Consider the following 22870-nt stretch of genomic DNA (forward strand, 5'->3'; position numbering starts at 1 on the left):
ACTTTTAACCCAACATTGGGTCACTTTTAACCCAACATTTGGTCACTTCTAACCCAACACTGGGTCACTTCTAACCCAACATTGGGTAACTTCTTAGTTACCAACAAAAAAATTGGGTCACTGCTAACCCAAAATTGGGTCACTTCTATCCCAACATTGGCTAACCCAACATTGAATCACTTTTAACCCAACATTAGGTTGCTTACAAGTAACCAACATTATGTCACTTTTAACTAAACATTGGGCTGCTTTTAACCCAACATTGGGCTGCTTTTAACCCAACACTGGGTCACTTCTAACCCAACATTGGGTCACTTCTAAGTTACCAACATTATGTCACTTTTAACCCAACATTGAGCTGCTTTTAACCCAACATGGACTCACTTCTAACCCAACATTGAGTCACTTTTATCCCAACGTGGACTCACTTCTAACCCAACATTGGGTTGCTTCGAAATTACCAACATTGGGTCAATTCTAATCCAACATTGGGCTGCTTTTAACCCAACATTGGCTCTCTTCCAACCCAGCATGTGTTCTGTCCAACACTTACCCAACATGGGTCAAAAACAACCCAGCAATTTTTGGAGTGTGTAGTTTCTTATCGTTTAATAATTTAGTGTTCATTGTTTCAGTGTTGATTTTTTATACAGTTTTACACTGCATGCAGCAAATGATTAAAAGATTTGGCAAACGTGTTTCAGAGAGAGAGAGAGAGAGAGAGAAGAGAGAGAGAGAGAGAGAGAGAGAGAGAGAGAGAGAGAGAGAGAGAGAGAGAGAGACTAAAGATATTGAGTGTCTCTCCACATCCATATATTCACAGCGTCTGTCCCTGAGAGTGTTTTCATGTCTCAGTTCATTTAAGGACACAGAGTGGTTTTCTGCATGTGTGCAACATCAGACTTTATTCTGACCCATGTTCACAGCACACACACACACTCGATTTAACACAATATGCTTTTACAACCGATAAAAACCTCCGAATTAAAAAGACGCTTTCCAGCTGAAATAACAATGTGCTGTAAGTCTACATAACACAGTGAACACACAAGAACAAAATGCAATACAAACCACAATAAAAATCCCATGATCAATGCACATATACTGTGTGCCACTATATAAATTAGAGTTTATATAGTGTTATATGCATTGCCTTATTACGTATTTTACTTTTTACATGACGTTTTTACAAAACGAAGCTAAAAAGGGTACTTCACTAAACCCTATTTTTTGGTTCTTTATGGAACCATACAGACTAACAAAGAATCTTTTAGGAACCTTTATTTTTAAGCTTCTATATAAATATATACTGAAGGAAATCCTATACGCTAAATCATTCAGCAGAAATGGGTGTTCTCATACTGTAAGTTTGTCTCAGCGTGCTGTGCTGTCCAAGTATGAAAGGAAGATCTCTTCACATCTTGACTGAGTTAAAATCACACGCTCGCGTTGCTTTTTTAGTTCTGTATAGGCACAACACACACACACAACAACAACATGATTAAATATAGCGTTACTGCCATAATGAGCAAATCCCTGACATGACGCCTGTTGTAAACAGTCAACAGAAGTGAATGGGTTTTGAATGGGAGTTGTCACTGCCTTCAGTGCCTTGATGCAGGGATGTTTTGAGTAACTGCTAGACTCAGTACAGTATGTAAGCAATAAGGCACTCGAGGGTATTGTTAGGCACGAAATTGAGTCAATGCAACCCTTTCAGCTGTGACTTTTTGATGATGCAGCACAGCTTTGAGTACTTTATTTATAAAATGGTTACCACATAAGAGTTCAGATGGAAAACCCTCTGACATGTTGTCTTTTATTGGAGTCTTATGTTTAGGTTCAGTAATAGTACTTTTTTTTGCAATAAAAATGTTATTAATTAAAATGCAAATGTCACTTTAGTCATTTGATTGGTATTTAACAAATTTGACTGTCTTTCGCTGCAAAACCCTCTAAGTGCATGCAAAAATCACCACTTGTAGGCTCAATTTGGGCTTTCTCTCTCTACCTTTCTATCCTTCCCCTGTATGATCAGTTCGTTTCAGATGTGCTTGAGCCTCTGGGTGTCCGACTGTAGATCAGCATAGACAGACCGACTCCTGAGTGGACATCAACATCGCCTTCAGAAAACTCATCACCTCGCCTCTCTTTAATCAAAACCTCTCGTCTCTTCTGCCTCCGTCTCTAATCTCACTTAAAAACTACAGATGTGCAGAACACTTCAATGAACTGAAACGTGATCATATTTTGGGATGAATGAAAAGCCCTTAGCAATACGAAATTAAACCAGGGTCTGAATGAAAAGCAGACAGCAGGCAAATGGACCGTACGTGACTTCTTTGTCATTTATACTGTACATCTGTTTAGTAAATTTTAAAAATATGAATGTTTGGGATTAATCACAGCAAATAAAGACAATATTTATATCGATACCTCTATTGTGGGCAATTCAGGTCATTTGCATGTTTTCCCATGTGGACATGTTGAGATGGAGGCGGCAGACTTTATTATCTGTTGCACTGAATAAAAAAAGGGGGTGAATTCAGTTTAAACATTTGGTAAACAAAACAGAGAATGCAGATTTATTTCCTTGTTTGTGCACTTTTTAATTATAGATAAGATGATATCAGTGGATTCGGTCCAAAGATACGTTTTCAGCAGCTGCAGGCGACTCCAGAGCATCTGCCACAGAAAACACACTTACTGATTTACTTACTGGAAATAAATATGGTAATATGTTGTAATAGAGAAATAAGTTATGAGTCTGACACACAGGTGAGATGTTGTGATGTCGCAAGTGAATTTAAAGCCTTTCTCTTCTGTCATCACCTCATGCTGATATATTGAATCGCTCGGTTAAATGCTAAACAGCTGCTTCTGCGATACAGCGGCCTGCTGCGAGTGTTAGCTGAACACCTGTGTCGCTGAAAACCACAGAGAAATCACAGAGGTGATGCTAAGACAATAACCACCTCATTCCCAAAACATTACATCGAACACATACAGGAGTTCAGCTGATACCGGGTCATAAATCAAATTTATGTCCGCTCCTCTTTAACGTTTTTCTAGTATAAAGAGTTACATTGAGAGTTAAACTGGAATTTCTCATATATGGAAAGGTGTTTTCTAAAATTGATCCAGCAAGTATTTAAAACAGCAGCCATTTAGAGGTCCGATCGAGTGCATTGCATTGTGGGATATGTGACCCTTCCTGTGAAAACACAGTTAAAGTCTTTTTTTTTTGGATTTACTGTTTTCTACATAAAAGCGTCCTACATGTAAAGAACATCGTGTGAAAATATAACCTTGATATTTTTAATATTGACTACTGTAAGTAAGATCATATCAAAGACTGAAATCCATGTTAAATCAAACTTTGATGCTCCAAATCTCATCATTAGATTATAAGACTTGGATTTTTACAGACAGGGTCACATATATGTTTGATCGGCCCCGGGCCCCCGGTTTTCTGTGTGACCATGTACTGAACAAAAAGGTCACCAACTTTATTACAGAAAACGTGGTTTAAATTAAATAAAAAGTTTACTTACTGAATCAAATGTGATGTTAAGTGATTTAATATATGCATGCATTAGTGAGAAAGAAGAGTACTATGTGTGCTGTTGTTTACTATGGCTTGCTGCCACCTCGTGTCTGCATTGCGTCATCACAATGTGAACAAAATATTAGCAACAAGTTGGTCCTCAAAGCTATAATTTTTTTTAAAGGAAGCTTTTAGTATGGTTTGCATGTGTGGCCAATGCACAGTATAATTTAGTGTATGTAATATTATAAAATAAAGGCCTACATATTTTTCTAGCACTAAAAGACTAAATAGGCTATATAAGTAATACATTAAAATGCCAAAATCATTTTCCTTTTATCCATTTATATTTTGGTTGTGTTTTATGAGGACTACGTTTGTTAATAACTCTTTGTAACGAACAGCAACCTTTCTCTCAGAGAGAGTTCAGTTCAACAAAGCGCACGGGTCACCGTGCGTGAGTGCGCATGCTCAGTGTAAGACAGATGGGTCTCCAGTGAGTGTCTATGACACAGAGACATCAGACGATGCGTTTGCCTCATATCTCCGAACCCTTATAGTTGCACAGCCTTTGCCTTTGCGTTATTATTGCCAAAGCTGATGTGTTTAAACGCGCACTGTAGATTTAAATCCAGACATTTATTCACTTTGATATTCCAGCTGAGCCACGCTACACCTGATGTCGACATAGGCGCGCGCTTACAAGGTAAGATCGGGTGTGTGTAATAATTGTATTTTAATGCTTCATCTATTAAATAGTCTTATTCTCCTCCTTGTTTTGCAAGTTTACGCGTAATTACATACACATTACAGTTTACGGGAATATGCCAGACCTAATGTAATCACTTTAATTGAGATTAGTCACCTGCTCTTATGTATTAACATTAGGGTTAGCTAGAACAATGTTTAAGTTACACAAAAAAATCTATTTTATTTAAAATATGTGCTTTAAAGAATTCCAAAGAACCTTATTGTTTAAAACTAATATAAAAGCATGCTTGTTAATTAAAATAGGTAGCATATGTTTTTATTTTTAGGCTTATTTGACAGAATGGTTTTACAAAGCATAAAGCTATTAAGCATAGCTATCATTTCATTTATACAACATTTCATTTTTACATCCAATTTTTCTACAAGAAAATAACGGCCAATTCTACTAATCCGGCTGTTTTCTTTAATACTGGAAACGTTTTGGACTTTGATAACCTTCACGAGGTGATGTGGCCTCAGATGTGGGTCGATGGGCATTTGTACTTAAGCTCGTAGATCCAATGGAATTAAAGTCTGACTGACAAATGCGCGTGAAACCTGCTGACACACGCGCGCTTAGGCTTTCGATAGGAGCGCGTACAGGCGGGTTTGCATTGCGCGGTGGCGAGTTTACTTAACGCTCTTCCGTTTCATAGTGAAAACCCATTCGAAAGAATTTGGACACTTGAAATATGAAAGTTATCACAAAAAACAAGCTTTTAATTAGAAAAAATATGATTACAACATGAAAATGCATTTCTATATAATTTCATGTCAATAATATTTGAAATAATAATAATAATAATATTTATTCAGAATATTGTTGGGTAGTTTTATTTGGTTGTATTAAAAACACTCACCTAGTTTAACCTCATCATATAAGTATGTATTTTTACTACAGATAATTGTCTTCTACTCTGTTGGGACGTTCTTCATTTTTAGTTTTATACTGTATTTTGGTGCAGTACTGGCTACATCTGTCCAGCGTTTCCCTGTGTTAAGTGATACAGGGCCCCTAAATAATGCATGCGTAGGGTCAGGCTGCTTATGTAATGATGGAGGTAAAATGTGACTCATTTTAATTCTGCTTACCTGCTTACAGGTGTGGAATTCGCTTGCTGGGTTAAATACAAGCTGCCTTGCCTTGTAAAACAATCACTTCAATTGTCTGTAATATTTGCTTTGTCACTAAGACTCTCTTTTAGGACATGCCAACAAGGAATTGGCAGGAAAACCACAAACCCATATGGCATACTTTTGTACATATAAATTGTATATATTATATGTGTTCATGGGGAATTATATTATGCCAAACATGTGTTTAGGAGTCGAAATCTATCTGGGAGATTCAAAGTATGCTTTCTATTTCAAAATATAAGTGGCCTTAAATGTTTGTGTCTTTGCAGTATAATCATCTTAGAACTAGAGCCATGGACACCGTCATTCACTTTGTGAATGACTCTGCAGAGTTTTATAAATGGAGCCTTACCATAGCAGGTGACAAAATACATAATTTCTTCTTTATTCTTATAATAAAATATTAAAGTTAAGTATATGAATACAGTTCATTTGCGTCTGTGTTTCAGATAAGCGCGTGGAAGAATGGCCCATGATGGCATCTCCGCTCCCGACCCTCGGGATCAGCGTCCTCTACCTGCTCTTTCTTTGGGCCGGGCCGCTTTACATGCGGAGCCGAGAGCCCTTTCAGCTGAGAAAGACTCTTATTGTGTATAATTTCAGCATGGTGCTGCTTAACTTCTACATTTGCAAAGAGGTTTGATCAACTCTCCTTCCCATTACACCATCTGACACTTTTCACCCCTCACAATCATTTGAAGTATTTCAATATTTACTGGCAAGTTGTTTTAGTTTCTCCCAAAGCAGGACATAGTGATGGATCAATATTCCTCTCAACCAATCAGAATTCAAAGTTAAGATTTGCCATCTTATAAACATTGTGTACGGTTTAGTGGGGTCACCATAGTGTCACCGTACCTAAACAATTGTTTTGCTTTAAAGTGGAAGTATAAATTTGCCATGTACAGTGATAAAAGCACACAAATGTGTTAATATTATAGTTAGCTAGTTTCATATGATGATATAATTATTTATCAACCTATAATTTCACTCTAATGTTAGGGCTAGTTAATTGTTAGGGTTAGTTAAAGGGTTTGGCAGAACACAGACAGGTCACAGACAGAACACAGAGATCAGAGACAGGTCACAGATGTATGGCACCAGATCACTGGTTTAACACAATGTTGTGACATATTTTCTTATGACACATTTGCCTTTTTACACAAACAAACATCGTAGCTGTTTCCCAAGCTGACCTCTAACACATTTTACACAAGCATATCCTGACTTTTGTATCATATTTCTCTGTCTGTAGCTGATCCTAGGATCCAAAGCGGCGGGATACAGCTACCTCTGTCAGCCTGTCAACTACTCAAATGATGTTAATGAAGTCAGGGTAAGAGACGCACAGTCTTTCCTTATGTATGGGCGATTATATAATTGGAGCTACATTTGGTGTCCAAAGTCATTATTATTTTCTGCTTTTTTCAAATAGTTATATTTTTCATTCTTTTAATAAGTTGGTACTCACTGTCATGGACCACAAGATGTTATACACCATAACAATATAATATGTTATGTCAAAAGGGTCTTAAATGGCTGTAAAACATTATTTCTTATTGTCTGAAGTAGTCACCTCTGTTACCAAGGTAGAGTAACAGTGTTGACAGTCATGTAACATAAATGCACAGAAACACAAACCTTCTCTTTCTCTTTTTATTTCTTATTGTCTGTATTAGTCAACTCTGTTACCCTCAAACCCTGCCACCGAAGTAGAGTAACTGCGTTGACAGTCATGTAACATAAATTGCAGTCATACACAGAGAAACACACAAACAACGGTCAACACTGCTACTCTCTCCTGTTAACAGAGTTTGACCGTAACAGAGTTGACACTAAATCGTGATTTTCAGTTAAATAAGATAAGTTTATAGCAATTATAAAATTGTTATGGTCTGCAACATCTTGTGATCTATGACAGTGAGTACAAAATTATTAAAATAATTAGGAATCAAACAATTTTGCGGAAAAATAATGACTTTGGACACCGAATGTACCTGCAATTATATTAGCTCACCCATGCACAGCTAATCTGAAATACAACAAACCCATAAACTAAAGCACACCACATCCTTACCTCTAAAAGAAAGCCTTTTTCATTTTGTCATTGTTCCTTCAGTAGCTCAGATGGTCAGGCATGTTGTTTAGCAAAATCAAGGTCAAATGTTTAGATTATGAGACTTGGATTTTAATAGACATGCTCACATATAATGTGTTTGATCGGTCCCTGGTGTACATTTACTGTGTGACCATGTACTGAACAAAAAGGTTACCAAATTATTACTCATTGTCATGGACTACAAGATGTTATACACCATAACAATAAAATATTAGGGTCTTAAATGGCTGTAAAACATTATTTCTTATTGTCTGAAGTAGTCAACTCTGTTACCAAGGTAGAGTAACAGTGTTGACAGTCACGTAACATAAACAGTTTTGGGTGTAACTAGTAACTAAGTAATTAGTTACTGTAATTTAATTACTTTTCCCTTGAAAAGTAAAGTAAGGGATTACTCTTATTTTTATTGTAATCTAATTACAGTTACTTCTGATGTAACTAAATACTTTGTATGGAATGTAAAACAATTATGTATAATATATTGGATTTAACATGGTTTTAGTTTACAATTCTCACATAAACTGGTTGATTATTAGCATTATTAATTAAGCATTAATATTAATGAGATGCTGGCTGTTTATTAATACTTAATAGCACATATTAATCCCTGATTCTGCAAAACCTTATTCTACATCTGTAACCCTCCCCATTTCTACCAATAATTAAAATTAACAACTTCTTTAGTATTAATAAGCAGTAGTTGGAGTATATTGAGAAAAAAGTAGTTAAAAGCTAGAGAATTGGACCCTAAAGTGGGACCAGAATAATTGATGTACTTTTATATCTTATTTTTTCGAGCCATTTCAAGCCTATCCTTGTATCATGTACTAAATAGGATTTAGAAAGTAATTAGTAATAAGTATTTAAATACTTTTTGGAGAGAGTAATTTGTAAAGTAATCTAATTGCATGATTGAAGATGTAATTAGTATAGTAATTAATAACATTTTTTGAGTAACTTACCCAACACTGAACATAAATGGCAGTCATACACAGAGAAACACAAACTCTCTCTCTCTCTCTCTCTCTCTCTCTCTCTCTCTCTCTCTCTCTCTCGCACGCACACACACACACACACACACACACACACACACACACACACACACACACACACACACACACACACACACACACACAGAACTGTCAACACTGTTACTCTCTCCTGGAAACAAAGTTTGGCAGTAACAGAGTTGACACTTAATCCTGTTTTTCCATTGAAATAAGATACATTTACAGAACATATAATATTGTTATGATCTGCAACATCTTGTGATCCATGACAGTGAGTACAAAATTAGCAATTAAAATTAAAATAATTAAGAATCAAACCATTTTGCAGAAACATAACAACTTTGGTGGACACCAAATGTACCTGCAATTATAATAACCCACCCATGCACAGCTAATCTGAAATACAACACACCCACAAACTTAAGCACGCCACATCCTTACCACTAAAAGAAAGCCTTTTCATTTTCACCCTTGTTCCTTCAGTAGTTCAGATGGTCAGGCATGTTGTTAGACACATCAAGGTCACAGGTTTGATTCCTGCAGACATAAGTACAAAAAAATTAAATGCTTTCAAATAAACGCAAATGCTCAAATTTTATTTAAATATTGTGTTATTGCATGATCAATATAACAGTAGAAAAGTAAGAGAGAAACATTAAGGACATTTTTGCACAAATATAATGTTATAAGGAACCCCCGGGGAGTTTTTTTTTTACAGTAGTAAGGTAGAAGGAAGAAAGTAAAGTAAAAATAAGTCTTAACTTTAATCTGGAAGCCCAGATCACCGAATCTCTTGATGAATTCCTTTCACTGACGTACTTTACAGTTTCTTCATGCTGTCGGCTTGGCATGAATCAATGCCCTTAATGGCAGGCTTTCCTTGGGGATGTGAGGACAGAGGCCAAAATGGTGTTCAACCATTTGAGGTTTCAACCTTTTAGTTGCAAGCACAATTTATTAAATATAGCACCTAAAGTTAAATACACAGGGGCAGTTAGAAGTGTATGTTTGTTTTCAAACAGATTCACACCATGTTGATTATCATTTATGAAATATGGATGTAAGTTTCCTTATTTAATGCCCTGGGGTTATTAAGGATAAAATAGAGCACTCCTATTACTATGAATAGGGAACAATGCAATGCTCAAACATGGCTGCGACATTTAGGATGTGATTTTAGCAATATTTGTCTTTCCCCATTCAAGTAGATAGGACTTTAGTCTTGCATGAGTCTGAAATAACTGCCCGGAGGCATTGCAAACATGGCACAACTTCCCTAAAGGGACTTTTATGGAAAAATGTATTTCAGTATTTTGAACTGCAGATATTATTTCAACAAAACAAAAAGTTGTATAACATGAACACACAATGGTGATTTTGTTCATCAATTATATGAATGATGTGTGTTTGATGCAGATAGCGTCGGCCCTGTGGTGGTACTACATCTCTAAAGGGGTGGAGTTTTTGGACACAGTGTTTTTCATCATGAGAAAGAAGTTCAATCAGGTCAGCTTCCTGCACGTCTACCATCACTGCACCATGTTCATCTTGTGGTGGATCGGCATTAAATGGGTTCCTGGTGGACAGTGTGAGTACAAAAACACAAACATGCAAAGCATAGCATCAGTCTGCGACCACAAATCTGACCATTGCATTGACATGTTGGGTTTTTTCTAGTGATGCACCGATGTATCGGCCGCCGATATTTATCGGCCGATTTTTGACGAATTTGAAACCATCGGCATATCGGCAATAGCACGAGAAAGGCCGATACCGATTGTTTATTAATTAACTGCCTGAAGAAATCCATTATATGTACAAAACGAGTTAATGTTGTTAATAAAATAAATGCTGAATAGCAAAAACCACCTTTGAAGGTTGTCATGCTGTCTTATTATATTTGTTTTAGCGTAATTTGTGCCTCTCTTATTTTGTTGGTCAGTTGAATGTTAATTAGATTCAATCCATGTTCAGTAAAAAAAAATTTGAAGCAGAAATAAACTAGCAAATAGACCAACTGTATAGTATTGTATACAAGTGTTTAATATCGGTATCGGCATCGGTTTCGGCCAGAAGTTGTCTGTTTAAATCGATATCGGTATCGCCCCAAAAAAATTCTATCGGTGCATCCCTAGTTTTTTCCCTTTATTTGAGAGGACTTAAAATTGTAAGCAAACAGTTGACAGTACCCACTGACTTCAATAGTATTTGTTTTTCCTTCTATGGAAGTCATTGGGTACCATCAATGTGCTTACCATTATTTATCAAAATATCTTGATGATGACACGATTTTTATTTTTGGGTTATATAATAAGTATTGGCCTTTTATATGTATATAGGTTAAACTTGCGCATGCACACTTGCTTAAAGGAACAGTATGTAAGAAATTGATATCAATTAATGGTAAATGGTTACTAGACATTAAGAAATCATTTTCATTTCAAATACTTATATCACTGAGAACAGTGGTCCGGCCAGGATATTGTCATTTAAAAAGTGGAGTTGCAACCCTCAACTGATGTTTATGTTGTCATGTTGTGTATTGGCCACCAGTTGGGTGATTGCAGTACCAGTTTTGACCACAATCCTACATACTGTTCCTTTAATGTTCTTTCAAAAAAAGCTAATTGTAATTATGTGACTAACCCTAAACCTACAGTAAGTCTCAAGTCTAATCCTAATCTAAGGGATATTTATCAGCATTGTTGTCGATTTAAGTGTGATTAAATTAGAAACACACACACACCTCCATTAATGTACAGTATGCACACACACCAGTCAATAATGGAAAAATAAGTTACATACCTGGAAAGAGAGACTGTTTTAGACCAGAAACCTTTGTCAAAAAGATCAGAAGTATCTAGAAAGAGTGAAACAGAAGGAGATGAGATTTGGGGAGAGGGGATAGAAAGGTCAGGAGAGATTAGGAGATTGTGGAAAGGGTCAAAGGGTTTGAATGGGTACAGATGGTCCTGAGGTAATTATGGGGGGGTGAACAAAGGATCATTTGAAATGGGTGGAGAACTGTTTTAAAATCCCTGGGTGTTCGCAAATGTGGGTTACACTTTAAATTCGAGCAGGGGTATTGAACCCTGTCACTATTATTACTAAACACACATGTACCAGTTCGGGGTTACCTGAACATACAAGTAGGTGTGTTAGAGTAGGACAGTTTGAGAGATCTGTGTTAAATAATAAACACAGACACCATCACATATTTATTTTTTAGCAATATTTTATATTCAGCACTGTAAAAAATATGCAAATCAACATATATTTTTATGTTACTTTAACTTAAAAAATAAGTTAAACAATTTCAATTTGATTTTATAAGTTATGTCCACTTTTCACAAGCCTAATTTTAAAATAGTATACACTGAAAAAAATGATTCATTCAATTTAATCAATTTTTTTAAGGTAAGCGGTTGCAATCAATTTATTTAAGCTACATTTAAACAAAAAAAATGTGTTGAACTTAATCAATTTTATTTAGTAACCCTAGTATAAAAAGCTTAGTAATTTCTGCCATATTTAATTGTGCTACATTCTCGTATATTATATAGCTTGAGTGACTAAATGGAATTCAAGCGTAGTTCAGGCAGAACACTGATCGCTAACTACACCAGCTGACGCTCAGCTGCTTAATCACTCTCACCTGCTTTAATCAACAGTATTTAAGCAGTCAATCAGACGCTCTGTAGCTACTCTGTCGCACAGACAATTTCACCGAGTCTGTCGCACAGACAATTTTACAGAGTCTGTTGCACAGACATTTGCATAGCAGATTGTAGACTGAGCAGTACTCATGCGATTGATATAATTTTATTCCTTACCCTTTCCGGCGTTACCATGGCTTGCTCGGATTCGGAAGATGTTGCAATACTCTCTGTGGAAGTGCCGGAAGACATCCATTCCGTACAGGTATTAAGATAATTTGTGCGTATATCTCCTGTCAAGCCCAAAGAACTTATGTTTCCGTGATCTTTGAACGCGCTTTCAGTGCGTGAGCTTTGAGTTTGTGCACGTATGCGCACTGGAAAGTTCACTTTAGTATCTTTGTCGCTCAAATAGTCTAAAATCGCTATGTCACTGTAAACAATAACTTTCTTATCAACAGTATAGCAGGATGTTCTATTAACAGCATTTCATGCAATATTTAGCAGTTTTACCATATTTACATTTACGTATTTACAGCAGTAGGTCAGTAACGTTAGACCAATATGTGACTACAAGCAAGGAGTATGTCCGTCATTCGTTCCAATTCATTTCGATATAAAATCGTTCAGGTCACCTTGCAGTGTCAGTGTATATATGTTGTTTTAATTGATTGCCTCAAAATTCGACAGTTATAGTTTTACAGCATTTCGTGTCTTATACTGATTTAACGTCCCGAAGGCAGTCGCTCTACGCATCTTCAACAAGCATGTAAAGCATAAGAAACCAGTGTTGCCAACTATTTTCAATTTAAAGTAGCTAAAGCTTGCTTGGAAGTCGCTAAATGTCGCTAGATTACGTCATTGCGTCATTTGCATAACAGTGACGTCATCACGTCACATTTGCATTTTTACTACACTGGCTTACTACATTATTTCACGTTTCTCTTTCTCTCTGAACTGTCAAAAATGTTATTTTAAGACACATGAATGCTTGGAAATGTTTTCTCGTTTGTTTATCTGCTTATGTTCTCATAAAACGAATGTGTGTAGGTTCATGTTTATATGGCCAAACAGTCCAGTTTCAAACATACACTGATAAATGATGGGAAACGTTGCTTTGTAGGTAAATAGCCCATTAACGCGTCAGCTTCGTACAGTTTGTCTGTTCTAAATGCGCTGCTGCTCAGCTCCCTCAAGTACATTTATTTTATGTACAGTGATTAATTTTATTCAAAGACCATTTTTTATTTATATCTCGCCATTAATGTAAGCCATCGCGGGATCCGCCTGCTCCGGCTTCCCGCATTGCACGATTATGCCGTCTGGACGCGGATAGATAACCACTTCTCCTGCCCTGATTGCAACTGGGAGAGAGACTCTGCTCTGCTGCGCAAGGACTAGACCGCCTGTGAATGCTTTGGGTCGGGGGTGGAGCCCACAGAAGCAGCGGTAGCTGCTCATTGAGAAGAGTGAATGTCACGTTAAAAGTCTCCAACAATGCCAAGATGTAAGAAACATCTTGCACGCGTTATCTTGTGTTGGGGGTCCGTTAATTAATGATTAACTAATGTCAGCCTCAGCTGTCCTTCATTTTATTTCTCTCCTCTGAACCTGCCTGTTCCAATCTGATGAATATCAGGGAACCGCGTTCCCTTTTGAGGTATGCTACCCAACATGCCAGGAGCCGCGTACTCCGAGACAAGCAGTCTCTATAAGTTATGCACTCAACTACGTTGTTGTGTTTGGGGGATACATGCAAAGGATGCTTCTTAAAGGTGCAGTATGACAACCAAGCCCCTTGATTCCTCAGCCTTTGGCCAAATTCAGATATTTGTTATAATATATAATATATTATATAATTTGGTATTCTTAAGTGGTCCTGACTGAAATATAGCTTGAGTGACTAAATGGAATTCAAGCGTAGTTCAGGCAGAACACTGATCGCTAACTACACCAGCTGACGCTCAGCTGCTTAATCACTCTCACCTGCTTTAATCAACAGTATTTAAGCAGTCAATCAGACGCTCTGTAGCTACTCTGTCGCACAGACAATTTCACCCACCACCTCCCCTTCACCTCCAATATCTCAGTTTTCACAACCATTGCACCCCTTTTTAATTATTGTATTTGTAGCATACTAAAATGTTGGTTATGCGAGGCTGGGGGATACATGCAAAGGATGCTTCTTAAAGGTGCAGTATGACAACCAAGCCCCTTGATTCCTCAGCCTTTGGCCAAATTCAGATATTTGTTATAATATATAATATATTATATAATTTGGTATTCTTAAGTGGTCCTGACTGAAATTTATTTATGACTGATGAAAAATGATTAATTGAATTTAATAATTTTTTTTAAGGTAAGTGGTTGCAATCGATTTATTTTAGCTACATTTAAATAAACACATTTCATTGACTAACTTTCAACATTTTTAAGGAAATTGTTTGCAATCACTAACCTTAAAAACAATATATAAAAATGACCCTTAAATGGCTTTGCAAATACACCAAGTGGTAAGTTTAATGTTATTTTTTTAATGTCAGCAAATGTAGTGCATGTTCAATAACAATTTCTTTGTGTGTACAAGTGTTTAAAACAAGTGCTCACTGCACATTCACAAAATATAAAATAAAAAAAACACAGATGGAAAGAGGCCACAATGTTTGTGAATCAATAAAACAGCACAAAAGTCAAAAACAGTAGTGCTGACTTCACACATTGCACAATAATTATTTTAAAAAAAGTGTTACATTTTTACAGACAACAGTTATGAATCATTAAAAGCATTATTAAAATGTTTAAAACTACGGATTCCCAGGTCTTAAATGATAAACAGAGTAGACTGTGACATCTGGACTAACATTTCATGCTGAGCATGCACATACATTGTCTGCTACAAAATTTCAGTATTAAAGGTGCAGTGTGAAATTTTTAGAAGGATCTTTTGACAGAAATGCAAAATAATATACAAAACTATATTATCAGGGGTGTATAAAGACCTTTCATAATGAACCGTTATGTGTTTATTGCCTTAGAACAAGACCTTTTCATCTACATACACCGAGGGTCCCCTTACATGGAAGTCGCCATTTTGTGCTGCCATTTTTTGCTAAGTTGTCTCCAACGATGACATGTTTGTCCTTCTCTATGTGTTTCAAAAGCGAGAAGTGAGCCGTGGACTAAGCCGTTGGTTGCAACTCGCAACCTCACCACTAGATGCCGCTAAAATTTACACACTGCACCTTTAAAACGTTTTTCAGACCTTGAATTTTTGGGGAGAGCTTTAGAATTCATCTGCATAATGAATTTCTAAAAAATGTCAAAAAAGTAGTATTTTAGTTCTTTGGGGTACGCCAAATTAAGCACATAGATTGTACCCAGCATCAATGCAGGCTTGTGCCACAGATTTGAGCTGCTCAAGAATCATCACTCCAACAACGATTCCAATATCGTCATAGTCGCCAAGAACACCTTCTTTCTTTTTGATTACACATATGTCCATGGTGATGTTTTCCAGGTCTTTCAATAAGTCATCTTGTTGACTGTCCTACATTTAAATAAAAATAAGCTGTTATTAGAGATTGTTCTGATTCATAACACTTTGACAAGTCTACAGGCAAGGGTAATTACAAAAACTATGACACCCCTGTTGCCCATATATTATACAGTGCCCTCCATTAATATTGGGACAGAGTGCACACTTTGAGCTGTATTTAGAGGGTATTCACAAATTCCAATTTGTCTTTAGGATTTAGGAATTACAGTCGTTTAAATGGGCCAAACGTAATGGGACAGTTGAGCTGTAATGGACATGCATTTTGTATTTGTTAAATAATTTCCTCATATATGAAGCATGTTGTGATCTAAAGTTGAAGTTTGGCATTTGGACGCTGTGGCTGTAAACACACATCATGTACACAATTCACGTCCATAAAACAACTTTTAAGCGAATTGTCCCATTATATTTGGCCCTGAAATACACTGAAATACATTTTTACATATATAATAACATATCCCAATATTTATGAAGGGCACTTTGGGTGTGTATATATACAGATATATATATCTGTGTGTGTGTGTGTGTGTGTGTGTGTGTGTGTGTGTGTGTGTGTGTGTGTGCAACTCAGAGAAAGCGAAAACATAGTGAAACTGCAGGTAAGCACTGCAGCTTTTAAATTTGGACAATTGATAACGAATTTATCGTGACGTGAATATATGTGACCCGTCACGGAAACCAGGGACACAAGTCGGCAGCACAAGTTCCGAGAAAATGAGAAACAAAGTTTTTTTTTTCAAAATTTGTGATTTTCGTTTTATTGGAGAATCTGTTAGTTGAGATCACGAAGAAGCCTCTCCATGTTTGAGATAGCAGTTTTTATATATTTAAAAGCGTACATTTTGCGGTTAAAATAGGCTTGTTTTTCCAGAGATTCTAGCGTGCAGCGGGGGGCGTCATTGTCTGTGTATATTTACATACTGTATAACCTTGTGTTTTCGCCTCCGCCCCCAAAAGGAACAGCGTGACTACTAAATAAGGATAGTTCGCCCAAAACTGAAAATAATGTAATTAATGACTCACCCTTATGTCGTTCTAAACTCTGAAGACCTCCGTTCATCTTCGAAACACAGTTTAAGATGTTTTAACATTAGATTTAGTCCGAGAGCTTTCTGTCCCCTTCATTGAAAATCTATGTATGGTTTCCATGTCCAGAAAGGTAATAAAAAGATCATCAAAGTAGTCCATGTGACATCAGTGGGTCAGTTTGAACGTGTTGCAGCATCGAAAATACAGTTTGGTCCAAAAATAGCAGAATTACGACTTTATTCAGCATTGGCTTCTCTTCCGGCTCGAGCGCGAAGTCACGTGACTGTAGTGACGCGGCTGCCCTGTTCCTCAGATATGTTTGCTAAGTTGTTGTTTTTTCAAGCGTATAGCGTGCGTCTCCCCAGACTGTAAAGCTCGGGCGCACAAAACGAAAGAAAAATAAAAGAAGCTGGGGCGGAACAAATAACAGTCAGCTGCATCGTACGTCAGCCGCGTCACTGACTTTATGCGGCGCCGCAGTCGGATGACGTCAAAGTACCGCGAGAGCTCCTCAAGAAATCTTTCGGAGTAGTTTAATTTCGAGTCTCTCTCGCGGTACTTTGTCGTCATTTCTTTGTCAGTTCCTGCAGCGCAGCACGAGTCCAAACACACAGAATTTACATAAAGATTGTTGAATTCATTATATAATTGGCTACATGTTTTGTCTATCAATATTTTCCATGAAGTCATTGGCTGATGGAGGAACGAGCGAGCGATTGGTAACATCTTTAAAGGATGTCACGTTTTCGACGGCGCTGTTTGGATGATCTGTTATACTACCTATAAAATAAAAACTTAACTTTGAAGGCGGGTTCACGTGTTTAACGGAGTGTAATCATATACCCTTACATGTTACGATGTAAATAGTCCTCAGATTGTATATTATGTTGTATTACTAGACATTCATGCGAAATCTGATGTCAACAATATAGACTATACATCTTTATTTCACGGATTATACGCATTTGTGGACAAAATGGTCATTGGATAATCTGAAACAGACTGGATTCGAGTTGTGATCAACACAAAGGTAAAAAGTCAATGTTTATTTTTGCATGTTGTCATTTGGACTTCTGTCATAAAATACTACATGATGCTAGAACATCAGTATCTCAAAACGGCTTTACAGAGGGTATGGCTTAGCTTAATGAGATGTAAATGAGCCCTATTGTCTCCCCCAGTTGGAAAGAAGAGTCTCTTTCGTCTCGATTTTCTCGGTTTGAGTATTTCTGAGTTCCTATATTCAAATGGCAACAACTTCTCCATATGTTATCAGATTTCCATGTGTTACACATCGTTGGAAAGCTTAGAAACTGCACTTTCAGAATCTGTGAATAACTCAAAATGGCCCAGATCCGACTTGTGTCCCTACTTTCCGTGACTGGTCACATATTAAAACACGTTATGAGATATCGCCACTGATATATTTATAAGCAGCATGCAAAAACATCTCTCTGACACTTTTAAAAAAACTTTTATATAGTACTGGCAAGCACAAAGTCTAATATTAAGCGAGTTAATAACAGACAAGGCCAACATCAGAGCCAGGGAATTCCGTCAGAGATGTAGCCCAGAGAGGGCGGTGGTCAGCGGGGCGAGTGAACACTGACGTCCGCTCTCTGGTTTTCACGTACCGAAGCTTCCTTAAGCAAACGTTCAAACAGTCGCTCTCATAACTTATCGACTGCATATTTGAATATTATACATATATATTCTCGACTGAACTAATCTTAAAACTACATCTTGTGACAAAGAAACGCTAATATTAAGAAACGGCTTGTTATGAGATTCAAAACAGCCGAGTGAAATCCGTGGCGGAAGAAAGTAGTTCCCAAACAAAGTGGCTTTTAAAATAACTCTGTTGTTGTTCTCTAGTTTTCGTTTTTCAAACGTGTGCCGTCGAACTGTTGTATAAAAGCAATTTCGCTCTGGGAGTCGTGTGGTATTTGGTTAACTTATATCGTCACGCCTGGGATTGCCTCCAGCACTCTGCCTGGAGGAGCTATCTTATAAACGGCGTATTTTAAGTATATAAACATATTCACGGTAAAAAAAAAGGTGCTGTATTACATGAAATATTACTTACTGTGCAAATAGACCGACTGAGCAAAACTCCGGGGCTGAAATATCCCGTCTTCCTTTCCCACCGTCACCGTGAACCTGACTGGAAACTCCTTTTAGCACCAGGGAAAATGTGCATTTGTGCGCATGCGCAAAGAACCAAACTATTTTTTTAAACTGAATTTAATAAATTATAATGACTTGGATTTAAAGCACATATAATTCGCTTAAAACCTATTTATATATACTAATTAATATCAAAAACTTAAATAAAATAATTAAAACTAGCTAAATTGAATTATGCTTCATTTAATTGGGGCCATAATCATTTTCTTCAGTGTAGGTTGAATTGACTTGCAAAATCAAGTTGTTTTAACATCATGCTGCATTTTTTTTTTTAAGTGCACATGATGCTTCATAGTATAAATGTGAACAATATGAAGCCAAATGAATTCTTATACTAAAACAATTATGGTTCATGAAGCATAAACCAGTTTTGTGTAAACATATATATTGCATTATAATGTGAGTAAATTCAAAAGTTTTATAAAGTATTTATTCAGAAATGTATATTATTTGTGCATCATGAATGACATGATATTACTGTACTAAAATCAACACAAACCCAAAACTTTAATCATTAGTTCAATATGTGACCCTGAACCACAAAACCAGTCATACATTTTTGTAATTGTGATTTATGCATCATCTTAAAGCAGATTCAATTGATGTATGGTTTGTTAGGATAGCACTATATTTGGCTGAAATACAACTATTTGAAAATCTGGAGTCTGAGGGCGGAAAAAATCAAAATATTGAGGAAATCGCCTCTAAAGATGCACTCAAAATGAAATGACACATTAAAATTGTGTTCAATTAATTTAAAATACCTCATTAAGAGCAATAAATATATATATTTAATTAGCATAACACAAAATAAATATGTACTATAATTTATTGATTTATTTGTAATTGCGTTAACACAATTATTTTGAGTTTGGGTTCTGGAAAAAGAATTTCCCAGCATGCTTTGCATGCAACTGCTTTTGAAGAGTAATTTTTTTAATTAAGTGTTATTTTATGCATTTTTAGGTATAGAGAAAGACTTAATAGTGTTTAATGTCCATTTATCTTATTGATTTAGAAGCGTTTGTGTTATATTTTTTCAAGTTGTTTGGTTACCATCATGCAAAAGAGTGGCGCTTGTGGTTAGGTTGTGGATGTGACGTATTTCGCTCAATGAGCACTAACTGTGTTAATGCCTGTTTGGAGATCAGTCTCTTCTCACACGCTCATCCAAAATATCATATGTTATTATTGTTAGCATGCTAACATGTGCTTGTGCTAATTAGTATGATATAAAAACATTCATATAAAATAACAGAATTGTGTTCTTCAGACTACACTACATTGAGTTATTCAAACTACGCTAAATCGAGTTACTCAGACTACACTAAATTGAGTTGAGGCAACTAATTGAGTACTGCCATCTACTTTAAATTGAGTTGGACAAACTCAATATATTTTTATTGTGTAAAGCCATTTTTTATGAGTTAGGGGTACACATTCATATTGGATGGAAATCCTGCCCACAATTTTATTGAGTTAATCCAATGAATATTTTTTTTGAGTGTGTCTAAAGTCATTAGCAACACATAAATAAATATGTTGTCATATATTTACAGTGGAACATTTACAAAATATCTTCATGATCTTTTCTTAATATCCTTATGATTTTTGGCATAAAAAAACTATAATTTTGACCGAACAATGTATTTATTGCTGGCTATTGCTACAAATATACCCGTGCAACTTATTGGTTTTGTGGTTCAGGGTCACATATTTTGTGTTAAACATCTTTAACTAAACTCTTGTTTTCTTTTTGCAGCGTTTTTTGGCGCTACAATAAACTCAGGCATTCATGTTCTGATGTACGGTTACTATGGCCTGGCGGCGTTTGGTCCTAAGATCCAGAAATACTTGTGGTGGAAAAAGTATCTAACCATCATTCAGATGGTAACTACAAACACTTATCGTTTCACATACTATACATTCACTTGAGACTTACGACTTCAAATCAATAATGTATTTATAAATCTGAACATAAATCTGGTGTATTTTTAATTTTATTTGTACCAATTAAAAGAATTGTAAGCCAATTGAACGTTTGAGAAAATACACCAATATAACTGCACAAAAAAGTTTGATTAATCTGACCTGACTTGACTATACATCAGTGTTCCTCAAATCTTACCCTGGAGGGCCGGAGCACTACAGAGTTTAGGTCCAACCCTAATCAAACTTACCCACCTGGGATTTTCTAGTGATCATGAAGACCTTGATTAGCTTGCTCAGGTGTGTTTGATCAGGGTTGGAGCTAAACTCTGCAGTGCTAATTTAACTCAAAATATTAGTAAATATTAGTTAATATAAATAAAAAAATTAGTTAAAGCAACACTATGTAGTTTCCATGTAAAAATGACTTACAGCTCCCATGTGGTTGAAAAGTGCAACATTGCCTGGTATCAGACCCTCTTCTGCAGGCAGGGGGAGGGGCGGGGCTGTGTTTCCTACCCTCCACCGCCACTTTCAGAGTGTGCTTGTAGCAGCTAGGAGGCTGCTCAGGTTGCAGCAACAGTACAATTTGTCCAGTTAAAAGTTGTTCTATCACTGAAATAATTTTAGAGACATTATTTAAAGGTAAAAAACTACATAGTGTTGCTTTAACTAAAAAAAATGTGAACAAAAAATTTAAGGCAACCAGGATAATTTTTTTAAGTTGAACCAACTTTTTTTTTACAGTGTACAGGTTTTTAAAAGCATTTACTCAACAGGTAACGATTTGGTTTTGTACCCATTTGTTTCGTTTAGATCCAGTTTCACGTCACCATCAGTCACGCGGCTCATTCCCTCTACACGGGCTGCCCGTTCCCGGCCTGGATGCAGTGGGCTCTGATTGGTTACGCCGTCACTTTCATCATCCTGTTTGCCAATTTCTACTACCAGACTTATCGCCGCCAACCGCGCCTCAAACCAGCCAAATCTGCCGCCAATGGCATCTCCAATGGCATCAGTAAGACACCGGAGTTCGTCGAAAATGGAAAGAAGCCAAAGAAAGAACGAGCAAAGAGCGATTAAAAAGAAGGATAGACAGTAAAGAGAGAAATGCAAAATGAAACATCGGGTGTAAAACTGCCCATATGCTCTCAATAACTGCAGACCGTTTGCTATTTGGCTTAATCTGTGTTGTTAATTGGTTTGTAAAAGCATATAAAGGATGAGATATTTCACACAAGAGACATTTCTCTAAGCGAGATAACTCAGAGATTTATTTACCATCTGTGGAGCTGCAAGGGATATTATGTTTGCACCTGGTTTTTACCACAGTTTAACTAGTAAATATGCTTTTTCACAATCTGTACTGTACACAGAAATGTACAGTGGGGCAAAAAAGTATTTAGTCAGCTACCAATTGTTCAAGTTCTCACACTTAAAAAGATGAGAGAGGCCTGTAATTTTTGTCAAAGGCACACGTCAACCACGAGAGACAAAATGAGAAAAAAAAATCCAGAAAATCACATTGTCTGATTTTTTTGAGAATTTATTTGTAAATTATGGTGGAAAATAAGTATTTGGTCAATAACAAAAGTTTATGTCAATACTTTGTTATATACCCTTCGTTGGCAATGACAGAGATCAAACGTTTTGCTGGTAGTTTGGCCCATTCCTCCATGCAGATCTCCTCTAGAGCATTGATGTTTTAGGGCTGTCGCTGGGCAACTCAGATTTTCAACTCCCTCCAAGGATTTTCTATGGGGTTGAGATCTGGAGACTGGCTAGGCCACTCCAGGACCTTGAAATTATTCTTACGAAACCACTCCTTCTTTGCCCGGGCGGTATGTTTGGGATCACTGCCATACTGAAAGACCCAGCCACGTTTCATCTTCAATGCCCTTGCTGACGAAAAGAGGTTTTGAGTCAAAATCTCATGATACATGGACCCAT

General features: G+C 36.6%; 1 protein-coding gene and 2 long non-coding RNA genes across 4 annotated transcripts; 1 reads left to right on the plus strand and 2 right to left on the minus strand.

Annotated features, from left to right (window-relative positions):
• Positions 1-510: 510 nt before the first annotated feature.
• Positions 511-21857, minus strand: LOC129430316 (uncharacterized). Of its 2 annotated transcripts, XR_012372976.1 has the most exons (7): positions 21720-21857; positions 11369-11423; positions 9326-9533; positions 9005-9100; positions 2437-2522; positions 2012-2204; positions 511-1463 (listed from the first exon to the last, which is right to left on the minus strand). It is a non-coding gene; the product is annotated as an uncharacterized lncRNA (long non-coding RNA). The 2 variants fall into 2 exon arrangements; XR_012372977.1 differs by lacking the exon at positions 2012-2204.
• Positions 3932-22297, plus strand: elovl4b (ELOVL fatty acid elongase 4b). The gene is made up of 7 exons (XM_055187439.2): positions 3932-4253; positions 5704-5794; positions 5884-6071; positions 6690-6770; positions 9980-10151; positions 20754-20881; positions 21737-22297. The coding sequence occupies exons 2-7, from the start codon at positions 5728-5730 to the stop codon at positions 22001-22003; spliced, it is 903 nt and encodes a 300-aa protein (XP_055043414.2). The 5' UTR covers positions 3932-4253; positions 5704-5727; the 3' UTR covers positions 22004-22297.
• Positions 14734-19203, minus strand: LOC141369329 (uncharacterized). Its single transcript, XR_012372975.1, has 2 exons — positions 18891-19203; positions 14734-15766 (listed from the first exon to the last, which is right to left on the minus strand). It is a non-coding gene; the product is annotated as an uncharacterized lncRNA (long non-coding RNA).
• Positions 22298-22870: the final 573 nt, after the last annotated feature.

This window comes from Misgurnus anguillicaudatus, chromosome 13 (assembly GCF_027580225.2).
Source record: "Misgurnus anguillicaudatus chromosome 13, ASM2758022v2, whole genome shotgun sequence".
Classification (NCBI taxonomy): Eukaryota; Metazoa; Chordata; class Actinopteri; order Cypriniformes; family Cobitidae; genus Misgurnus; species Misgurnus anguillicaudatus.

Coding starts and splice junctions, on each gene's coding strand:
- elovl4b (XM_055187439.2), top strand. CDS start 5,728: ATGGACACCGTCATTCACTTTGTGAATGACTCTGCAGAGTTTTATAAA. Junction 5,795..5,883: donor ATGGAGCCTTACCATAGCAG/GTGACAAAATAC, acceptor TCTGTGTTTCAG/ATAAGCGCGTGGAAGAATGG. Junction 10,152..20,753: donor ATGGGTTCCTGGTGGACAGT/GTGAGTACAAAA, acceptor TTCTTTTTGCAG/CGTTTTTTGGCGCTACAATA.